Consider the following 24537-nt stretch of genomic DNA (forward strand, 5'->3'; position numbering starts at 1 on the left):
CATCAAAGAAAGCGAACCGCTAAAATTCAGAGACTCAGTTTCATACGTGGGAACTTTTCAATGAGCAGGCCCCTGACATCTTTCCTGCCGGAGGCTGAAGGCTGCAATGGGACATATTGGGGATATGGGCATCAATTAGCAGTTTACAACCAGTGTCCTGAATTGTCCAAGTTTAGGTGTGCATGCACAAGGCTTGATTTCAAATGGCCTGGAGTACAACAGCTGGTCTCGAGACATATGGTATTTTTCATGATTTATTAGAGACTCTGGAACAAATCTTGGGTTCTCAGCTATGTTTGTGATCTATTAGGACCAGTACAGAATTAGAAAGTCTATTGTGATCATTTTGTCTAAATGGTCATCAGAGAACTTATCACAAAGGATTAGTTGATATTTGCTTCAGGGAAAAATCCATGAATGCAATACCATAGAAACAAAATTGGGCAAGGCTCAGAAGGACTAAGGCCTGGAAAATCGGGCAAGTTGCAGATGCATGAAAAGTGCTCCGTGAGCACATGGCCCACGCCCATCACCCTGACTTCAGATTTAGATTCAGATCCAATATTCAGTTTCCTGCGGTTCCCTCATCAGTTATGCAGCCACCCACCCATCCTTCAACAGAGGAGCACTTAAGTTGTCAAGCACCTCCGCAATTATTGTGGAAAATTCATGACGCACAAGCAGCAAATGTGGCAAATAAATAATTAAGGTCCATCAGCAGAGTCACTGCACTCTAATTATAATAAAAAATAATTCACTGTTACTATAACTTCCAGATGATCATTCTTTGTGGCATAAAATATAAAATACTAGTTGTCCAGAGACTAAACATTAATATGTGGGCACACAGCTTGAATAAAATAGGACAGGAAAATAGCAAAGGCATAATGAGAACAAAGTAAGGGAGTATTTTGAACTCCTTAAATTGCTGTAATGCAAGTACAGGAGGAGTTAAAATCAAGGACACTCCATACCCATTGGTGCTCAGAGTGCACTTGAAGAACTGAGTAGTAAAACCTCCAGCATCAGTTTCCCTACCTGCATATAGTTCTTGATAAGATGTCTGCGATGAGATTTTGGTTTACTTATTTGATCATAAGATGTGGATGTCACTGGGATAATTTACTGACCATTTCATTTCATAGGGCAGTTGAGAGTCATGCACATTGGTGAGTCTGGAGTCACGTGTAGACCAGACTATGTAGAAATGGATGATTTCATAACCTAAGGATGTTAATGAACAAAGTATTTCTTTATATTAATCCAGTAGTTTCATGGCAACATTAAAAATTCAAGCTTTTTTAATCTGAATAATTTGAATACTTGAATTTAAGTTGCTGAGCTGCCACTCCTGCCTCTTGATAGGTAGCTCAGAACACTGGATGTTAGACCAGTAACTTCACCACTTTGGCACTGTAACAGTAAGATGTGCAGTGTAACTGACCCATGAAATGAAATGGCCAGTAAATGCTTGTCAGACATCTGCATCCCATGACCCAATAACAAAAAACAAAATCTCACCATACCCCTTCAACTTATCAGGGTTATAAAGGCTCTCAATGTTGTTGTGATCATGTGGTATTAAAGCTCACAAGTTATCATAGTTCAAGACTTTGCAAAAGCTAGCTTGTGACCTTTGCAACGTGTCCATCATTAGACAGATCAATGACTTTGGTGGATGGACACGAGAAGGAAAACTATAAAATTTAAGAAATGGGATAAAAGTGTCCAAAAAATATTTTAAAAAAGGAACTGCAGACCTTTGAAATGAGGTCTGTGACTATTTTGGAGGCAATGGCCTGATGTCATGATCCAGGGGGAAGTATGAGTAGGTATCTGATAACCTGCCTCTGCAATTCACCAGACTACAACAGCATTACGTTTTTAGCTGGTTTAGGGTTTTTTTTTGTGTGTGAGTGGGTCTGCATGTTCAGATTGGGTTATGTTAGAGAAAGCAAAGGGATAGAAAAATTGAGATGGTCAATGTTGTGTCTGCATGGTTAGAGCTTGTAAGTTACTCTGAAGGATATGGCAGCTAAACGCTTATTGCATGTGTTGAAATTCCTCACTGCTATTTTGCTGGAGACATTAACCAATTTTAAAACTTTCTCCCAAACCGTGAGAGTAGATGACCAAAACAATATGCTCAGTACTTATTTAATTTCAGGGCTCTGGTTTTGTTTGATTTTATAGGTAACTTTTAGCTGTAGGGGGCAGCATCATATCTCATACACATTTTCATTGCAATCCTTGAGAAATTGCAGTTTTGTAAACGATACAGCTTTTATAATGCATAAACTCAGATTTTCCTTGTTCTTTATTTTATAATATTTATCAACACTTTAACATTTTCAAGATTGTTCTCAACATTTAAACTATTATAATTATTCAAGTTGGAATAAGTTTTTATTTGTACTGTCACCATGAATTTTTCTAGCATATTACCATGTAGTTTAATGGAAAATGGTTAATGTAGTAATATTATATTAATGTTCTGGATGGCTGAACTTTGCATTACTAAAATGACCTGTGATCCTCACTTATGTTATTTCTGTCTGTGTTTTGTTGTCTCCTTCTCTGTTATTCCACATCACAGTTCTGTTTGCCAATCTCATTTTTACATCACTTTATCTTTTTATTTGCCTGCCTCTCTTTCTCTCTGTTCACTCATTCTGTTTATCACTTCCCGGAGGGATGATTGCAAGGCAGCAATGTGCTCCAATTGGTCAGCAGCTGCCGTGTACAGCTCCCATCTCTAGAAACACCGTGATGCTGGATAACAGTTCCCAGGGAGTCTCCAAGACCACAGCAGCATTCCTGTAACAAAGCTGCACATGCTCCCGAGCCTTCTACCTCTTCTGATCATCACAAAGCAGCTGAATCGAGGAGAGTCCCCACTTTCCTTCGTTGGCTGGAAACATTAAACTCCCTAGCAACAGGAAAACATCTTTCAAAGTAAAAATCCTAAGCTACCTAGCAACTAAACAATGTCATTTAGTGCCTTTCCAACTTCCAGATTTGAAAGGAGACCTGTGTCTTTACACAAAGACTGAGGCTGCTTCAAGGATAAAACAACACTGGACAAGGATTGATGGTCTCGGGGTACTGCTGAAAGGATGTCTGCACTCCGTCGAAAATTCGGTGAAGACTATCAAGTTGTCAATACTTCCAGGGGTTCCACCTACAACGCTCCCATAAAAAAGAAAAGACAAAGGTTTGTTGACAAGAACGGTCGTTGTAACGTACAGCATGGGAACTTAGGCGGAGAGACAAGTAGGTACCTTTCTGATTTGTTCACTACTTTAGTGGATCTGAAGTGGAGATGGAACCTTCTAATTTTCATTCTGACTTACACAATAGCCTGGCTAGTGATGGCTTCAATGTGGTGGATCATAGCCTATATCCGTGGAGACATAGATCAGACCCATGGTGAGAACTACACTCCGTGTGTGGCCAATGTCTACAATTTTCCATCAGCTTTTCTCTTCTTCATAGAAACAGAAGCCACTATTGGTTACGGCTTCCGATACATCACCGAGAAATGCCCTGAGGGTATCATCCTCTTCTTGTTCCAGTCTTTGCTTGGCTCCATTGTGGATGCCTTTTTGATCGGGTGTATGTTCATCAAAATGTCCCAGCCAAAGAAAAGGGCAGAGACTTTGATGTTCAGCCACAGCGCAGTCATCTCTCAGCGTGATGGCAAAATGTGCCTGATGTTTCGAGTAGGGAACCTTAGAAACAGCCATATGGTCTCTGCTCAGATGAGATGCAAAGTGATAAAGGTAAGCGCTGTCAAACATTAACTAATTTGCCAGTAAAAGTCTCTGTAATGTGTTTAAGTCAAACCAGGCACTTGAACTAGATTTGGCTCTGTAGATAATTTGTTAGACTGAAATGGTTCATTAAAACAAACCTGTTTTATTGCAAGATGTTGCCTTCAGTAATGGAGATTGTTGCAAATTTAATTTTAAAGCATTTAGCATTAACTGACTGGAAAATAAAATGAAGCTCAAGTAAGAGAAATATTGTTCCCAGGGCATTTCAGCAATGGAGGAGTTAATAAAGTCAGTGTGGGCATGACAAGTAAATGCAACACTTGTGCTTCTTTCATGTGTAGACTCCATCAGACTATGTTCAAATGCTACAAGTATTCCCTGTGGCTTCGAATATCTGGATAGATGGTGAAATGATGAGAGAGTAAATTAGAATTACTGTTGCCATCATTAACACAACAGTAACTTGTTTGTTGTTTCTCTTTCCTGCTGAGGTGCTATTCAGTGTGTGCGCAATAATGGAACTTCATCACAAACATAATTTTACACTGTTGTGCATTAAACATTGTCAATACATAATTGTAATATTATTTAACTTAAGGCATTACCCCAGAATTTGTCAGATGAAAGCCCAGCAACTGAAAGGTGAGTGAAAGATGCTCTCACTTCCAGGGCCCAGTCAAATTCAAGTGCCATTTGGGACATATCTTTGGCCAGCTACTTGATCATGGCTGCTGGGAACTTCAGTGCCTTGTAAGAGGTGCTAATGAGGGCCAGTGGGAGTAGGGTGGCAATGAGGGGTGTGGTGATGAGGGGTGGGTTCTCTCTCCCAGTGATAACTCTAAACAATTAAAGACAGGGGAGCCCTTTGGAGAATTGGGCCATTTGAGTGGCCTGGATAAACATAATGTAAAACCCACTTAAGTTTGCATTTATGTTGTAGCTCTGGACACTCGAAAGCCTTTGAAAGCCTGCATAATGTTCTTGAAATGCAATCATTATTGTAGAGTAACACACCAGGAAATGGATGCATTGTAAGGTCTTACACACAATCATGAGGCAAATCACCAATTAAGGTAATGTTGGTGGTTTCATTTGAGGATCAAATGTTGGTCAGGCCACCGGAGAACATTCCTAATCATTTCATGGGGTTTTATGTATCCATCTTAAAAGGCTGGACCAAACATTGATCTATTGCTTCATATAATGGATAATACTTCCATCAATACAACATGTCTTCAAAACTGCTCTGAAATTGAAATAAAATGCTAGAATGAGGTTTAAACCCATAACCACCTAACTCAGAAGACAAGAGTACAGCCATTAAGTCAAGGCTGATACCTAGCACTAGGAATGGGTATGTCACCAATGACCACATTGCCAAACAGAGACAAGTAGTGGCAGGAACATCTGACCTGTGGGAGTTGCTGCCCTTCAGCAGGACCACCACCCCAGTATGAGCTCAATCACTTATCTCTTATCAGGGTCAGATGGAAGTTCTGCATTGTGTCAAGGTTGAAAGCCAGTTCACCTGTGTCACTCTCTTTGTCCTGGTGAGCTCTGCCAAGCCTCTGGTGGAAATCTGGTGGAATCACAATACAATTTCTGGGCCATGAAATTCAAAGTAACATTTAGTTGCTATCAAAACAGAAAATGCTGGAAAACCTCAGTGGGTTAGGCAGGATGTGTGGAAAGAGAAACAGTCAATGTTTCTGGTTTGCGACCTTTTGGCAACTGTGAGTTCTGATGTAGGGTCACAGCCTTGAAACATTGACCATGTCTTTTTCTGAAAATGCTTCCTGATCTGCTGAGTTTTGCCAGAATTTTCTGTTGTTTTTCTTTCAGATTTCCAGCGTCTGCAGTTTTTTTTATTTTCATTTACACATTTATTTGATCTCCCTCCCTCAGAATCATGTGCAAGTCCTACTTTGTATTGCTCGAGGGTATAAAGATACTTACTGCACTTGTAGAGAAAGCTGAGCACCTTGCAGTCTCCAAATCAATAGTTAGTTGGGAAGGATGTTTGTAAGTAATTATTCTGTCAGCAATTTAATTAAATTTTCAAGTATTAGCTAATGTAAAAATGTTATGCTAAGAAAGTGACAAATACAACTCAGAGGAGAGAAGAATAGCATATCACAAGAACACGAGACAATAGGAATAGGCCACCAGACCCCTCAAGCTTGCCCTGCCATTCAATATGATCACAGCTGAGCTTTGCTGGTCTCAACTCTTCTTCTGTGCCAGTTCCCCTTAACCTTCAATTCCTTGATCTTTCAAATATTTGTCTGTTTCCACCTGAATCATACTAATATCTGGCTTCCACCACTCTCAGAGGCAGGAAGTTCCAGAGATTCACTACCCTTTGAGAGAAAAAATTCTACGCACCTCAGTTTTAAATGACCAGCCCCTTATTTTGTAGTTATGTCCCTTTGTTTGATTCCTCCTTACCATGTAACAGAAATACAGAATAACTCCTAAACCTAAATGAAAATGATAATGAATGGCAAATAACAAATAAATATTCAGTTAATGTTTGCATTACACTGTCGGTATAATACAATGTAGCATGATCAGCACGATAATTGTATGTCTAAACAAACAGAACACAAAAAAGGAAAAGATTTATAAAAAAGTTTGTTACAACTGAGTGCCTGTTAAAATTTCTAGTCTCAATTTTGTTGTAAATTATTTTGTACTAAGATGTGTATGATTTTGAAATATATTTGTTAAGCCAGTTTTATGTGTAGCCAATCTGGTATGTACTATGTTGCAGAGGGCATAAAAGCTGGTTTCACATCTCAATTCACTTTTATGAATGTATTAATCAAAAGCTTCAAAACTAAAGCCAGCACGAAAAATAAATCAGTCATTGTTCAGAAATTAATTTGCGCAAATCTCTATGTAAGCATAAAATAGCAGCTACAGAAATAGTTTGCAATCAATTGCATTTTGTTTTAGACTTATTTTGTAACATCCATGTAATCAATTTTAGATTTAGGTTTTTAAACTAAAATGTTTTACATTGAACAATTTCGACTGTAGGTCTGATAGACTCGCACTTAAAACCATTTCTGTGCCAGATCATTTACATAAAATGAACTGTTGCCATAAGACATCAAAATAAAACTCAAGATCTTTGTGGGAACATTTTTATCAAACCTGTTTTTGAACAATTAAAGGGAATGTTAGGTCAAGTTGAAAACCTTAGTGTATTATAACAATTACAACAAGATTCATGGTCAGTTACCTCAGAATTGACACTGTAATTTCAGCCACGAGATACTATGCTTTTTATTGGCAAGATAATTCAACCTCTTTAACCTTTTCAAAGCTTGCATTGATATTTCTGGCCACTAATCAAAAATGGCATTTCCTGTTACTTTCTTATTGCCTCATGAATTGAACCATTTTCACTCCTTCATATTTACTTCCCATTGTGCACATTTAATGCTCTGTACTGAAGAAAATATAATGTGGGGAAAAATCTGTTTCTTAGAATCTGTCTCCGAGGATACAACATAACATCAAGAAAACAGTGATTTCAAACTAACATCCATTCTGCTTTTCAAATAACAGCATTGACTACAAATCATAAACACTTACTTTTAGTTTCAATTAGTAGTATAATGTAGAGGAACAGTCCTTCATAGGAACATAACAAATTGAATCTGGAATAAGCCTTTCAACCCCTTGTGCTACTCTTTGTGATTCAGTAAGATCATGACTGATCTTTTTTCTCAGCGCCAATTTCCTTTTCTAACCCAATAACTCTTGATTCCCTAAATAACTTAAAATCGATCAAACTTGACTGGTTGCATCCTGGTCTGGTGTGGCAATTCAAATGTGCAGGGACATAAGAAGCTCCAGAAAGTAGTGGACTCTGCCCAATACATCACGGGCACAACCCTCCCCATCATTGATGGAAAGCAGCATTTATCATCAAAGATCCCCACCATCCGAGCCATGCCATTTTCTCACAACTACCATCAGGCAGGAGGTACAGAAACCTGAAGTCCCACACCACCAAGTTCAAGAACAGCTACTTCACTTCAACCATTCGGTTCTTGAACCAACTGGCAAAACCCTAATCACCACAGTTTAGCAATACTATGGACATTTTGACCATATTGCACTGAAATGGACTTATTTTTTTTTGTTCTAACTGTTTTTTCCTGTAAAAACTGATGTATAATTTATATTTTTCTTGTGAATGCTGCTTATATAATGCCATGTGCCTGTGATCTGCTGCAAGGAAGTTTTTCATTGCACCTGTGCATAGATGTACATGTGTGTATGACAATATACTCAACTTAAACTTAAACTCTGCCTTGAATATCTCAGTGACTGAGCCTCCACAGCCCTCTGACATAGTGAATTCACCACCGACTGATTGAAGAATTATCTCCTCAGCTCTGATCTGAATGGCCAACCCTTTATTTTGAGACCATGACCATTGGTTCCAGACATTCCAAACAGAGGAAACGTCAACTTCCAATCTACCCTATCAAGTGGCACTTTGATCTCTCTTGCACGTTCAGAAATGTTCCATTGCATACCAAATTTAGGGATAGTTTATTTACTCATTTTCAGGATGCAGATGTTGCTAGGGAGGCTGGCATCGGATGTCCATCTTTAATTGACTTTAAGAAGGAGGTTGTGGTGCACTGCCTCCTTGAACTGCTGAAGTCCTTCTGGTGAAGGTTGTTGTTGGGTAGGGAGTTTTGAATTTGGACTGAATGACAATGAAGGATTAGCATTGTACTTCCAAGTCAGGATACTGTGTGCGACTTGGAGTGGAATTTGATTCAAATTGCTATTCTACGTATTTGAAATGAGTTGCTGAAATTACATTTCTTGTTACTATTTGGAAAGCACATCACACTAAAATAATTGAAAAATCACTTTTTTCTAAATCTGCTATTTCCTAATTGTGATGCAGAATGATACCAGAATACTCTCCACTTGCTTGCTTTTCGAATCAAGGTCAAAGTCAAGTTTATTGTCATATGCACAAACACATGTATGCACCGGTGCAATGAAAAACTTCAGCAGTATCACAGGCACATAGCATGAGATACACAACAATCACCAGAAAAACATAAATCAACAACATAAGTTATACAAAACTATACAAGAAAGAACACAATTAGAACAAAAAAAAGCAAAGTCCATTGTAGTGCAAGTGTTGCTATTCTGAGGTAGTGATTAGTGCTGTTCAGGTTGGTTCAAGAACCGAATGGTTAAAGGGAAGTAGCTGTTCCTGAACCTGGTGGTGTGGGACTTCATGCTTCTGTACCTCCTGCCTGATGGTAGCTGTGAGCTGCTTGAGTGCAGGTCCAACACTCAAGAAGCTTGATATCATCGAGGACAAAGCAGCTCACTTGATTGGCACCCATCCATAAATGACACCCAGACTGCAATGTGTACCATCTGAAAGAAAACACTGCTGTTATTTACCTTGGGTACTCTGACAGCACCTCCCAACCCTGCAATCTGCATCATTAGGAAAGACAAAAGCTTCAGGTACATGGGAGCAGCACCATTTGCAAGTTTCCCCACAAGCTGCACACCATGCTGACTTGAATATATAGTGCCAGTTCTTCATCATCACCTGACCTAAACCCTGGAGCTCCCTCCCCAACTGCATTATGTGTACCTTCACCAGAATTCGTTATTTATGTAAATGATTTGGATGTGAATGTACAAGGCGTAGGTTAGTAAGGTTGCAGCTGATACTAAAATAGATGGTATGATAGACAGTGAAGATCATTATCAAAAAATACAGGGGGTTCTTGATCAGCTAGGTAAGTGGGTTGAAGATTGGCAACTGGCTTTCAATTCAGATAAGTGTGAAGTGTTGCATTTTGGGAAGAGTACAACTTATACAGTAAATGGTTGGGCCCTGTGGAGTGCTGTGGAACATGGAGCCCGAGGAATACAAGTCCATAGTTCGCTGAAAGCAGCCTCACAGGTTGACAGGGTGGTAGCCTGTCACTACCCTGGTACGCCATCACCCCTGGCGTTTGGCACGCTGGCCTTCGTCAGTCAGGGCACCGAGTATAGGAGTTGGGACGTTATGTTACAGATGTACACGATGTTGGTGAGGCCGCACTTGGAGTACTGTTTTGGTCGCCCTGCTATAGGAATGACGTCATTAAACTAGAAAGAGTGCAGGGAAGATTTACGAGGATGCTGCCAGGACTTGAGGGCCTGAGTTATTGCGACAGGTTGGGCAGGCTAGGACTTTATTCCTTGGAAGATAGGAGATTGAGGGGTGACCTTGTAGAGGTGTATAAAATCATGAGGGGTAGGGAGAGGGTGAATGCACACAGTCTTTTTCTGAGGTTAGGGAAATAAAAACTAGAGGGTACAGGTTTAAGGTGAGAGGGGAAAGATTTAAAAGGGACCTGAGGGACAACTTCTTCACACAGAGGGTGGTGCCTAAATGGAACGAGCTGCCAGATGAAGTGGTTGAGGCAGGTACAATAATAACATTTAAAAGACCTTTGGATAAGTACATGGGTAGGAGGGGTTTAGAGGGATATGAGCTAAATGCGAGCAAATGGGACTAGCTTGGTGCGCACCATGGTCAGCATGGACAAGTTAGGCCAAAGGGCCTGTTTCCATGCTGTATTACTCAATGACTCTGTGTCAGCAGTGGCTCAAGAAGGTGGTTCATCACCACCTTCAAGAGGAATTAGGGATGGGAAATAATGTTGGCCTTACCCGAGTTGCCAAATCCTTAAAAACTTAATAAATATTAAATTAAAAATGTATCAAGTAGACCATTGGAAGTCATGATTGAAATGCTACAAACAATCTGCTGGAGGAACTCAGCGGATCGAGCAGCATCTGTGGGAAGAAAGGAATAGATGACATTTCAGTTCAAAACCCTGCATCAGGATCTTTCCTCCCACAGATGCTGCTCAACCCGCTGAGTTCCTCCAGCAGATTGTTTGTTGCTCCAGATTCCAGCATCTGCAGTGTCCTGTGTCACGATTGAAATGCGTTTGGGGAAACTATCTGATATTATTAGTGTTATTTTATTATTCCATTGATTCTACTGTCACATTTTCTTTCTGAAATGTAAGCCTCTGCAAGTAGTCCAAGAAAAACAGGCAGCCCTTTGTCTCAAGAAACATAGTGGGTCACACCACACTTCATCAATTAACGTCGCCTATTGTTGGATTCTCAGTGTGAGGTGCACATGCCCTGCTTTTTCTTTCCTGACCTTTCACCTCTCTCCTTTCCAAACATCACAGAACAGTCCTGGGTGTGGTGTCCTAGCACAAGGCCATTTCCACGTATCAGGACAACTCCAGGATTGTCCTTGTGTCTTTTTAAAATTGAATGACTGAAGTGTTGTATGACTTTAAGTACAATAATGTCACTGTGCTACATATCACTTGGATTGCTTTTCTGTGAGTCTGAAAATCATTTGTTCTGTGATTAATGGAGTTGATCCTGTTGAATCTATTGAAGTAGTTACACGTTGTCTGAATTAAACTGTGTGCTATTTACAGAGCTGCAGTTCACAGAGTCAAAGAATCAGAGCCATTCGGAACAGAAGCTGGTCCGTTAGCTCAGCCTGTCCATGACGACAATCAAGCAGCTATCTATACCAATCCCATTTATCAGTATTTGGTCCATTTCTTTCTGTGCATTGGTGATTCAAGTGCTTGTCCAGATACTTGTTAAATCCCATCACATCACCATTTTTAGTTGCCTGTCTGTCTGTCATCATCAGTAACTGCTATGGTGGGAAGGAGGTAGAGACAATCAAAGCCATCAGGAGCAGTGTGGATCACATCTTGACTCCATATGAATTAAGAATAAATTCTTTTTGATAACAACTACAACTACCCCCAGAAAGGCATTGTACAGCAGTCTCATCGAAGTAGTCCAATTGTCCCATGGGAGGGTTTAAGATCCTGTTACCAATAAACAAGGAGCCCAAAGGTTTTATTTTAAAAGTGTTTGCCATGGATGCCTGAAAATTGTCAGAAAGCAACAAAGATTTTTCTCAGATCTCCTTAGAGCACTGGGCAGATCCTGGCCCACTTTGCAGCTCCCTCCACCTCATATTTCCCTCTGGGAATGTGGAAAACAGTGACTGATTTCTAACCTGAGTCATAATGTATTAGAACACAGAACATTGTATTCCAGCCTTATTCAGCCATTTTAAACTTGTCCTTCTGGTGACAATTGCCACAGTTGGGAACGCCTGAGTAATGCAGGCCAAATACTGGGGGAGCAGTAGGTCTAAATTTGTCTCAACATAAGTTTGGCCCAGTTCAACAGAGTAATGCAAAAATGCTGGAGAAGAGGGTGATGGGGCTGTAAAGAAGAAAGCTGACCCTTGTGCTGTGTTTCAGGGTACAGTGTCACCCTGTAGTAATTACACTCATCCTGGAGCTTTTGATGAGTTCTGTGTGTAGGAAACTCTTTACACACCAGTGGAACAGAAATATGAATGTTATAGAATTATCTTCATCTGTCTGTCACACCTTCTGCTGCAAAGCTGAAGAACAGGAAAGTTCTGCTGGGTTTAGTGTTTCTGCCCTGTGCATTTGATAAGTATTTCAGTCTTGTCTGTTTTGCTTGTCGTACCACAGTAAGTAGGACAACCAAACCATGCTAAATATGTGAGAACAGGGAACCTGGTATGGTTGAAGATAACCTGATCAAAGGTTTCAAATATGCTACTGGAATGTTTTATAATGCAGTACTCGATGCCAAATCTTAAGGAAGTAATGCAGTTTTGGATTCACATCCATAAGCCTGCAGTGACTCAGTAAGTACCAAGTTCCCTCTCTCAAAAAGTTATGGGTTCAAGTTCTGCTCTGGATTTTTTTTTGTCAAGAATACTGGACTGACATTCCAGAGAAGTACTGAAAAAATGCTGCACTGTTGGAGCTTCTGTTTTTTGAACTGGATGTTAAATGGGGACACTGTCTACTCTTTCATGGGAACATGGACATTTTCATGTCACCATTTTGAAGAGAAGCACAGAACATCCCAAGTGTCGAAACCAATCGTTACTGTTCACTAAACACTTCTAATAAATGTCTAATTAATTCAGGTCATTGTCACTTTTTCTGGGAGCTTTCTGTGCTCAAATTAGCTTCAACATCACTGACATCACTATAGTATCTAACACTTCACAATTACTTCATTGTCCACAACGACAATCAAGCAGCTATCTATATACCAATCCCATTTACCAGCATTTGGTCCATTTCTTTCTGTGCATTGGTGATTCAAGTGCTTGTCCAGATACTTGTTAAATCCCATCACATCGCCATTTTCAGCTGCTGCTTGATAGCTGCTTGATTGTCGACATGGACAGGCTGAGCTAACGGACATTCTGAAAAAGGGCATTGGTTGAGCAAATCCTGTGTGGGCATGGGGTGGGTTTGGAGAAGGCCCAAGTTGTAGGGAAGTACCTTCTTGCCATACAGGGCCCTCAGGTCAGAGCTGTGCAGTGAAGACTAAGTATTCTTGCGCACAACACACCCGTGTTCTTGTTGCCCTGTCAGACTCCAAAAGGGAATCACTGTGGGGTTGTAGGGTGACTGATGATAGGAAGTGCCTGCCGAATTTTTTAGGAATGTCATTTCCATTTTTCACTCCGGAATAAAAAATGATTTTCATGTGAAATAAAAATCATTATGTACTATAATGTTCACAAAAATATATTACACACATACATAAAATACTCTGGCAGTGTCATCTGGGCTTTGAAGTTTTGTGAAGATTATGGGTGTCCACGTTCTTGCTGTAAGTTAGAATGTCACTGCTCTGGTTGTCTTGACAGTTTCTGAGTCAGTCATTAACTTACCAAACAGCATGTAGTTGGGATGCAGGAGGAAATTGGAACACTCAGAGGAAACCTACGCAAATTCAGGGAAACATGCACCCACGCAGCAACTGAAGTCAGGATCAAACCCTATACTCACCAACTCACCAAGGCTTCCACAGCAAGCACCTCCTAAATGCCATTTCTGTAAGGTTAAGGACAGTAGACCATCTGTGTGTTCCCTTCCATTTTCCAAATCAATATCCTGACATGGGAATACTGGGAAAAATCCTGGAAGGTCCTGCCAAAAACACTATAGAAGTGCCTTCTGTACAAAGAATGCAACTGGTTAAGAATGAAAATCACTATCCCCTTCTCAATGGACAAAAGAGAAGGATATTAAATGTTGGCTTTTCCAAAAATGTTCACGTTTAAAGTGAATAAAAGGTTGCAAATCTGAGAACAACATGGGACATCCAGTTGTAATATTCTGAAGACACAAGAGACTGCAGATGCTGGAACCTGGAGCAACACACAAAAAGCTGGAGGAACTCAGCGAGCCAGGCAGTATCTATGGAGGGAAGTAAACAGTCAATCTTTTGGATCAAAAACCTTTACCTTGAGTCCAGATGATGCATCTTGACCCGAAACGTTGACTGTCATTTCCCTCCACAGATGCTGCCTAACTTGCTGAGTTCCTCCAGCTTTTTGTGTGTAATATTCTGAACACCATTTAAAGTGGTTTTTTTTTGGGTCCTGCATATTATTTTGTGTCATGCCCCCGACATAACACATATTTAACAGAATATTGTATCCAATGGTGCACTGATAACAAAAGAATTGTTGCACTTCTGTCGTTTTCTTAAGTGCTGATGGAAGTTTCACTGAAATCCCTTTTACTTTTTAAGGGTTAGCTCATCACTGACTAACTCGGCAATGCTGTGTAGAACAATCATTCAGTAGCTATAGCAACAAAGATTCTTTCAGATCTGAGTTCAAATGCTAATACTTCTGTTTTTATTGCTTGCACCATGAAACAATACATTGTTCATACTTTGACACCTACGATATCATTATCCAAAAGAGGAAAAAGCTTCAGATTGACTGCTATTTGACAGTGCACTCCAGAGGCAAGTTCAATGTCTTTGTGTTTGTGTGATCTATAGCAGAATGTACTTTATGATGCCCCATTGGAATCAGACACTTTCATCTTTCCAACGTTACCAAGTATGTACTCATTTTTCTTGTCTTTACATCTCCACCGCCATGTGAACCAAGAGCCAAGGAGATGGATAAGACATTTTCTCTCAGTAATCTGCTGGTGTCACTCTGAGACCTGTTTTCAGAGGATGTGAGAGGGACTTACTTTGATCTTTTTTAACAGTTTTACTTGATCTTTTCTTGACTTCAGCTTGCTGTTTCGTATTACTGCCTCGAAGCCAGAAGTTCCTGGGTCCAAGGTAAACCCAAGAAACTTGAACACAAAAAAGTGACTGACACCACAGAGAATTGCTGAGAGAGGGTGGTCCTACTGGGGAACTATTCGGGCACTATCATTTTCAGATGAATGGTAAACCAAATATGCGCCCTCGAGTTGATGCACAACATCTCAGGGGAACAGCAGGGGTAACATCCCTAGTGTTCTACCTAATAATTATCCTTCAGTTGATATAATTAAAACAAATTATCTGGTCATTAAATCTAGCTGTTCACTGGGGGCAAATTGCTTTATGCACTTCTTACATTATTATTGTCACTGTACTTCAGGAAACAATTCAATGATCGTGGAAGGAGTGGAAACGCTAAGGCTGAGAAAATGCCTGTATAAATGCAAATCTTTTCATCCTTATACTTTCTTGAAGTACCTTGCCTGCAACAAGGAACTCAGCCTGAGGATTTATGATTTCTGTGGTTGTTTATAAGAAAATCTGGATGTTGTTGAAAATGTTCCCTTTTTTTTCTATTGCAAAGCTGTCAATACTTCTATTGCTTTTGTTTTAGTAAAAGTAAACATAAAGGGTAAAATGCATAAAGTCTGACCAAAAATTTGTGTTTAGGCTATTTTTCTGTATCCCTGACAACTGCTTCAACAGGTGTTTGGTCTATTAATGAGGAAACCCAATGCTTGTTTCCAATCCTCACATAGAAACAGGCTTTGGCGCTGCTGTTCAAACATTTCTTCAATAGGGTTTACAGCTGGTACCAACTAAGCAGAACACAGAACAGTACACGCCGACCATGATGCCAAATTAAACTGAACCTATCTACCTGCCATGATCCATATCCTTCCAGTCCCTGAACATTCATGTGTCCGTCTATATGCCTCTTAAACACACTATTGTGTCTGCTTCCACTGCCACACCCAGCAGTGTGTTCCATGTTCTTACCACTTACTGTGTAAAAAGAACTTACTCCACACATCTTCTTCAAACTTTCCCCCCCTTGCTTTAAAGCTACGCCCTCTGGTATTTAACATTTCAACCCTGGGAAAAAGACTTTGACCATCTACCCTATCTATGCTTCTCATAATTTTATACACTTCTATCAGGTCTCCTCTTGCCCTCCAACCTCTCCTTACAGTTCATACCCTGTAATCCAAGCAGCATCCTGGTGAATCTCCTCTGCACCCTCTCCAATGCCTTTACATCCTGCCTGTATTGGGGCTACAAGAACTGCACACAATACTCCAAATGCAGCCTCACCAAAGTTGTATACAGTTTTTAACAATAAATGTAAATTAATTTAACAAAGGATAAACAGTCAAAGAAATGTAGCTTAAATGGTAAGATACTGCAACAGAGGCCTACAGAATGGCTCTACATAAGGCTCAATTTAAGATAAGAGATAAGACAAGATATCTTTATTAGTCACATGTACATCAAAACACACAGTGAAATGCATCTTTTGCGTAGAGTGTTCAGAGAGGAGCCTGCAAGTGTCGTCACGCTTCCGGTGCCAACATAGCATGCCCACAACTTCCTAACCCGTACGTCTTTGGAATGTGGGAAGAAACTGGAGCACCCGGAGGAAACCCACGCAGACACAGGGAGTTTGTACATTCTGGTGTACATGAGGAGGGAGTTGAAGCAGGCAGTAAAGTGTTCATTTCTCTGCAGGGATGGATGGGGAGCAGAGGGCATTGAGGAGATGACCAAGGGCAAGGTGGGAAGTGGATTGAGGTGGGGTAGTGACCAGAGAAAAAGAAGATGATGGGCAATGGGGAAAGTATTGTGGAAAAGGGAGATGGAAACTACTGAGGACAAATATAAGAAAAGAAGATGGGAGTGGGTTGGTGTGAAGCTCAGGAAAAGAGTTATGGTGAGAACTAGTGGGAGGGGGTCATGGAAAAGTATCAGAAGGTCTGGGAGTTAAAAGGATGTTTAGAAGGGAATGAAAAGAGAGTGAAGGTGGAGGGTTGATGGCTGAGAGTTGGGGGGGAGAAACTGAGAGGTGATTGGATAGGGAAAGGTGGTTGGAGAAGGGTAAAAGAAGTCTAGGTGGGTACTAAGGATTCTGATATAAAATCAAGGGTTGATGGAGGTGGATTGCAATGACAGGCCTGAGGGGTCAGGAAGATATCAGTAATATTAGGCAGGCACAATCATTATGGATGAGAAGATAAAGAAGGAACCCATCTAAAGCCAGATCAATGCATCCACAGAGAACCCTCACTGCTGACGAGGCCTTCAATTAATGCTGCAGCAAGCCACACCTCTCCAGCTGACACCTGCTGCAGTTTTTAAAGACTGCTTATGAATTGTCTTTGCCCAGTAGAACTTATTACAGATGACTCTTTAACCATGGGGTGGACATCACTTTTCACCTTTAGAAATATCCAGTGGTTTTGTGCATTTTTGTGAGGTATTCGTCGCGGTCCCAGATCAAAATTGCAGAAGTGCACTTACTGCGCATGGAGCAAGAGAATTTCCAGAATGTGATCTCCCAACGAAACACTGAGGATTTCTGCCTCTGCCTGGAGACAAGGTTTTGGATAACAATCACTAGGAGGGCTTTGGAGATGATTGTGATTGGAGAAGGGTGAGATGAGCCCTCAGTAGGTGAAAGCCAGGTTTCCGGTGGTAATAGGTGAAGCTATCCCATGTGCTGATGGTCTCCCACCTGAAGACCCTGCTTCAACCAATGACTAGGTTGCCACACATTTCGGCTGCAGAGTGTGCGTTGGATTAGCCCTAACCCCAAGCAGCCAGTCTCTCGCTTCATGTGTCAGGGTAAAAAGTTAGGATGGATGGATGTGCATATGTAAGATGAAACCATCACAGCAGTAACCTGGGTGAAGACCACTGGTATTGGTATTGGTTTATTATTGTCACTTGTACCGAGGTACAGTGAAAAACTTGTCTTGCATACCATTCCTACAGATCAAATCATTACATATTGCATTGAGGTAGTACAGGGTAAAAACAATAACAGAATACAGAGTAAAGTGTCACAGCTGCAGGGAAGTGAGCTAGTGACATAGAATTTAAATTTAAAAGTGTAGAACGATTATAGTAAAAGTAATGAATAGATCTGCAGAGAGCAGCTTGCAACGAGTCGCCACACTCCAGCACCATCTTGCCTGTGAAAGGGTTTGCTAAGCAACAAGAGTCCAGTCAGTGATGGTCTGTACTCAGGCAAAGTCTTCAATCTGTGTGAACTTGCAGTCCCAGACTTTTCTATTCAGTTTTTCATCTGGAATGAGATGAACGTTAATGCCCGAGTAAACATGACGTCAGTCAGCTGCTTAATGCAATTGCAAACTTCAGACTTACTGACCTTACAGTTATTCCCCATAGCAGTTTGGCAGGGAGTGAAGCATAGAAGTGAAAGTTTCAGTGACCTTGACTACAAACAGGCCCGCTGTGACAGCTGGTAGCAGGGTCACTGCAGGAGGAGATGCAACTCTATGAGAACCCTCTTGCAGACACATAGTTCCCTTGTGTGGTAATTCTGAGAGCCCGACCCCGACCTAGGCCTGACTGGACATGACTGTAAGTTTGGGATGTAAATTCTGATAAAACTTTCAGTTTGGTTGGGCCAGTCTGACTCAGTACTCTCTCCAGGTCAGGATCATTTGTGCATTGATTTGATCAATAGAAAAGTAGGTGTAGTATAGCAAGTCTGTTTTATCACATTTCTGCAAACACCTCTGGATTGATATGGCTACGGTAAAGATTATTAGAGTACAGCTCGGCTTGAACATCGTCAGGTCAGGTTTAATTTAATATCTGAGCAGACATCTACAAATGGTCAGAAAAAATGTCAATGTTGTGCTCAATCTTACATTTTTAAGCTCTGTTGAGCTGGAAAGGGTTTCTGTGAGGACCTCTCTTTTTATTTGGTCTGTCTACAGTTGCAGTTGTGTTTCTCTTTGCCATCTGCTCGCTTTCTTGTCGTTGTGCTCCTCTTGCTGGAGAGGAATTGGTAGAAGGACACCATGGAGTACAAAGTGCCCATTTAATTCAGGAAATTCTGTAACAACTGGAAGTGCGAAGGAATAATCTGAGCAAAATGTGCGCCACGTAATGCAATATGCTCATCTGCCCAAAACCATTTTGTCTTTAATTTGAGAGAAATTATCATTTCATTCCTGAGGCCCCTTTCCCCTTTCTCTTTCCCCTTCTCCCACCCTCATGACCGGCCCATCTATTCCCCACCTCCTTCCCTTTATTCCATGGTCCACTGCCCTCTCCTGCCGGATTCCTTCTTCTTCAGCCCTTTGCCTCTTCTACCTACCACCTCTCAGCTTCTTACTCCTCCCCCACTCCCACCCCCAACCACCACCCCACCCTCCTACCTTCCCCCCTCATCTGAACTCACCCATCACCTGCCTGCATGTGCTCCTCCCCCCTCCCCCAACCTTCTTATTCCGGCTTCTGCCCCCTTCTCTCCAGTCCTGATGAAGGGTCTCAGCCCGAAACGTCGACTGTTTATTTCTCTCTTTTGATGCTGCCTGACCTGCTGAGTTCCTCCAGCATTTTGTGTGTTGTGTGTTGCTCCAAATTCCAGCGTCTGCAGAATCTCTTGTGTCGATCATTTCATTTTTAATGTGTTAATCATGGCTCAGTTGTTAGCATACTTATCTCTGAGTTAAATGCTTGTGGTTTCAAGTTATGCTCCAGAAATCTGTACAGAAGAATGTAGACTGGTGATAATATCAGGCAATATTCACAACCTGATGGATGATTATTGACTTAAAAAGTTAAGTCGATTTCTTTCTCACAGATGCTGCCTGACCTGCTAAGTATTTTGAATATTTCCTTTTTTTTTATTTCAGATTTCCAGCATTGTAATATTTTGCTTTTCAATTTGGACACTTCAGTTCAGTTCTAAAAGAGTGTTGTACTGCCAAAGTGCATTTTCTCTGTACATAGAATGACTACTTTCTCAGCTGGGCACAAAAGGTCTCCTGGTACCAGTATGAACAGCAGAGGAGTTATGCTCAATGCGAGAACCTCTAGCCAATGATTACTCCTCTGTCAAAGTCACAGAAACAGATTGTCTGGTCAGGATCTATCTATGGGAGCTTGCTCCACACAAATTTACCATATTAGAGAAACTCCCCAAAATCCACAAGAAGGAATGTCCTGGCAGACCTATTGTCTCCACGTGCTCTTGCCCCACTGAGCTCGTATCCTTGTATCTGGACACTATTCTGTCCCCCCCAGTCCAATCCCTTTCGACCTACATCTGTGACAACCTCTCACACTCTCCAACTCTTCCATAACTTTAAGTTCTCTGGCAAGCACAACCTCATCTTCACCATGGACATCCAGTCCCTATGTACCTCCATTCTCCATCATGACAGCCTCACTGCCCTCCACTTCTTCGTCAACCAGAACAGAACCAGTCCCCTTCCACTAACATTCTCCTCTTCCTGGCTGAACTTGTCTTCACCCTAAACAACTTCTCTTTCAATTCCTCTCACTTTTTGCGGATAAGGGTGTAGCCATGCGTATTTACATGGGCCCCAGCTATGCCTGCCTCTTCATTGGTTACATTGAACAGTCTCTGTTCCAAGCCTACTCTGGCCCCACTCGTCAACTCTTTCTCCACTATGTCGATGACTGCATTGGTGCAACCTCTTGTACCCCTGCAGAACTCGACAGTTTCATAAATTTCTCCACCAATTTTCACCCGGCTCTCCAACTCACTTGGACTATCTCTGATATCTCTCTCTCCTTCTTGATCTCTCCATCTCCATCTCAGGAGATTCATTATCCACCTACATCTTCTACAAACCCACTGACGCCCACATCTACCTTGATGGACAGCTCTTGTCATCCCGTCTCTTGCAAGGACGCGATCCCTTTTCACAATTTCTCCACCTTCACTGCATCTGCTCCCATGATGAGGCTTTCCACTCCAGGACATCAGAGATGTCCAACTCCTTTTCTAACCATGCCTTCCCCCCGACTGTGGTAGTGAATGAAAATGGCATGCATCTCTGCCATTTTCTGCACCTCTGCCCTCTCCCCCACCCCTCCCAGATCCAACAGGGATTGGGTCCCTCCCTTGTCCTCACATTTCATCCCACCAGCCAACATACTCCACCACCTCCTCCATCTCCAATGGGGCCCCACCACCAAGCATATCTTCCCCTCCCTACTCCTTTCAGCCTTTCATATGGACCGCTCTCTCCATGACTCCCCAGTTCACTCCTCCCCCTCCCCCCCCCCCCCCCCCACCACACCATCCCGTTCCCACCCAGGAACTTTCCACTGCCCCCTGCCATAGGTGCAACACCTGCCCCTGCACCACATCCATCCAGGGACACAAACAGTCCTTTCGGGTGAGGCAGAGATTTACCGGCACATCCCCTAATATCATCTACTACATTCGGTTCTCCAAGTGTGGCCTCCCCTACATTGGCGAGACCAAATGCAGACTAGGTGACCATGTTGTAGAACACCTACGCTCCGTCTGTAACCGCAATCTACATCTCCCCATTGCCAGTCACTTCAACTCCCCCTCCCACTCCATCAGTGATACATCAGACCTTGGCCTCATCCACTGCCGGCAGAAGTCCAAACTCAAAATGGAGGAACAACACCTAATTTCCCGTCTTGGAACCTTGCAGCCTAATGGCAAGAATATTGAATTCTCCTACTTTAAGTAAACCAACTTCTCCCCAACTTGCCTCTTATTTTGTTCCCTTTCCTAGCCTATCTCTTTCTTCTCACCAATTTTTTTCCTTCTCCTTTTCCTCTCCTCCCCCACAACCCCCCATGCTACCTTCCTCCCTACCTTTAACCCATCCTGATAGATCTGCTCTTCCATCCTCCCCCATACCTGCCTATGACTATCTCTTACCTGCATCTACCTATCACCACCTTGTGCCCACCCCGCCTCCCCTCTTTTGTCCACTTATCACTGCTCTGTTTTCCACCCTATATATTTGGCTTCCCCTTTTCCTATCTTCAGTCCTGAAGAAGGGTCCTGACCCAAAACATTGACCATCTGCTTTTCTCCATGGATGCTGCCTGGTCTCCTGAGTTTCTCCAGCATCTTGTTGTTTGTTACCATATTTCCTCCCTTACAACAGTGACCATTTTGCAATAATGCCATTGGCTGTAAAGAACTTTTTGGTGATATAAAATGGGAAAGCCACTATAGAAATGGAAGATTTCCATCTTTCTACCTCACTGGAATTAAGTGCCCCCGATCCATGCCCTTAGATCCCAGGAATCTAAACGATATAGAATTTATGCATTAAAAGGGGGAAGTCCTTGCAATCAACTTCTGATTTTCAAATGCACATTGGATTCACAAAATAGAGTTACCGAGGACTTCAATGGCAAAATGTTGTATTTTAGCATTATGCAATTAAATATCATTTTATTTCAGATATAAATGTGATAAGGACTATTTCTGGGGCATTTTTACAGAAATTTTGCCATGCTCTTCCTGGTATGCACCTGGTGTGATGACATCATTCTCCATGTAGCAGTCCTTTGGTCATTCCTGGGACAAGTAGGTCTTCCAAAACAATGCTGGATTGGGATTCTTCTCATGCAAGTCAACCTTAGCTATCATCCTTCCAAGGTTTCCAAAGCAGCATTATTGCCATAATCCCCTGTGCTCTCTGATGTTGCTCTCAATCCCTCATGAAACTAAAACAAAACCTGGCTTCGACACGTCACGCCACGCCACGCCACGCCCCCAATGCAGCAATCCCATGGGGTCCCCTACAGTGGCTCCACATTTCAACCCCTACCAATTAGCACATCATTAGCCCAATCACAGGCTCCAACTGTTCTCCCACTATGCAATGGGTCCATGGCCTAATGGTTCTAACCCTGCCCCTCTCAATGTAACTGACATTTGCGACAGAGAACCCTTAACCAACATCTGCTGCATTGCCAATCTAGTAAACCTATTTAGATACACAAGAATGTCCAGACTATATATGATTGAGGAGTTGCATTCTCAGTGTATGCAGCTTTTGAATATTCTCCCTGTAAGTGAAAGCTATCCCCAACCAGTGTAAAGATGATTAATTACCCTGTCTGGAGACCACACTGCCTTAAATTGCTGAGATAGATTTCATGCACCTACTTTAAATATAGCTGCTTACTGCATTTTTCTGAAGGAGGTTTACTCATTTTATTGGGTAAAATTGCTGCAGCTTCTTTCATATTCTTTCTTTAAATAGACTGTTTTCTGAGTGAATTTACTTTATTTATAGTATGATTTGTTTACTGTGATTCAGACACCCACCCTGCCTGCTTCAACTCAGTGGCTGTCGACATGTTGCAAATAGGCACCCTGATGGTCAAAGTAAACTAATCGCAACAGCAGTAAGTTACCATAAAAAACCATCCAGCACACTTTATGTTTTGTCACTGGAATTGAGATGGTGCAGATTAATCCTTTTGAACACTGAATGTATTCCTGAACTTCATTGTCAAAATTAACTTTTGCTTTGGTTTTGTCCCATGTCCCTGTTTGAAGTTAAGCAAGACTGGGTAGACATGAAAATGGAACCATTTATTTGGTTAACAAGTGAACAGAGTCTAATGTGTGCTTATGCGATGAAAGGAAACATATCAGCACGAGGCAGAGGTAGACAATGAAATGCTATCACTTAGAACAAATTAAAATACTGTAACTTAGTACAAGATCAATTATTCTAAGAAATGATTAATTATGATGTTGGTTAATTTATAAAATTTGGTATCAAGATTCTTATTGCGTGTTTTTCTTGTTGGAAATAAATCCCAGTTCATTAACCAAAATGGCAGAAGGATATTAACTACAATTCTAATCATCATTCAATCTTAATAATGATGTGTTGAAATTAGCAGGAGAGCTTTAATGAACCGAATAAAGGGTTGTAAATCAGAAAATCATTTAATTTAGCTATGGTTTTTGAAGGAATGAGAGTTTTGCTGCATCTGTATAAAGCTCTGATTAGATCTCATCTTGTGCACCTGCTACAAAGCATTCTTCTTTCATATATGGAAATGGAAAATGCTGGAAATACTCAGCAGGTCAGCTAACATCTGTGAAGAGAGGTGCAAAATAATGTTTCAGTTTGATGACCTTCCATGAGAATCCTCTTTCATCTTGTGCTGACACCCCTCTTGTCACTTACCATTAAATTACAAACCTTCCCTAATTTCTTGCCACTCTGTCTCCCCCCACCCTTTCTCTAATATACTAAATTTGCTTTATCTATGACAACTCCCAATTCTGATGAAAGATCATAACATGAAACAATAGAATCAGAATCAGATTTATTATTACTGACTTATATGACGTTAAATTGTTGTTTTGTGGCAGCAGTGCAGTGCCAGGTCATAAAATTACTATAAATTACAAAACTAGTTCAAAAAAAGGAAGAATGAGGTAGTGTTCATGGACCATTCAGAAATCTGATGGCGGAGGGAAAGAAGCTGTTCCTGAATCATGAATGTGGGGTCTTCAGGCTCCTGTACCTCCTTGCCGATGGTAGTAATG

General features: G+C 41.4%; 1 protein-coding gene across 4 annotated transcripts in view; it reads left to right on the top strand.

Annotated features, from left to right (window-relative positions):
* The first annotated feature begins 2855 nt into the window (after positions 1 to 2855).
* LOC127583023 (G protein-activated inward rectifier potassium channel 1-like) overlaps positions 2856 to 24537 on the top strand; it is a 55259-nt gene continuing 33577 nt past the window's right edge. For all 4 annotated transcript variants that reach the window (XR_007958192.1, XM_052038717.1, XM_052038718.1 and 1 more), the window contains exon 1: positions 2856 to 3782. Coding sequence is in view for 3 of the 4 variants with exons in the window: in XM_052038717.1 (XP_051894677.1) it covers positions 3117 to 3782 (666 nt within the window). In the remaining variant the exon portion in view is untranslated. The remainder of the gene's footprint in view (positions 3783 to 24537) is intronic.

Source organism: Pristis pectinata, chromosome 25 (assembly GCF_009764475.1).
Source record: "Pristis pectinata isolate sPriPec2 chromosome 25, sPriPec2.1.pri, whole genome shotgun sequence".
NCBI classification, from domain to species: domain Eukaryota; kingdom Metazoa; phylum Chordata; class Chondrichthyes; order Rhinopristiformes; family Pristidae; genus Pristis; species Pristis pectinata.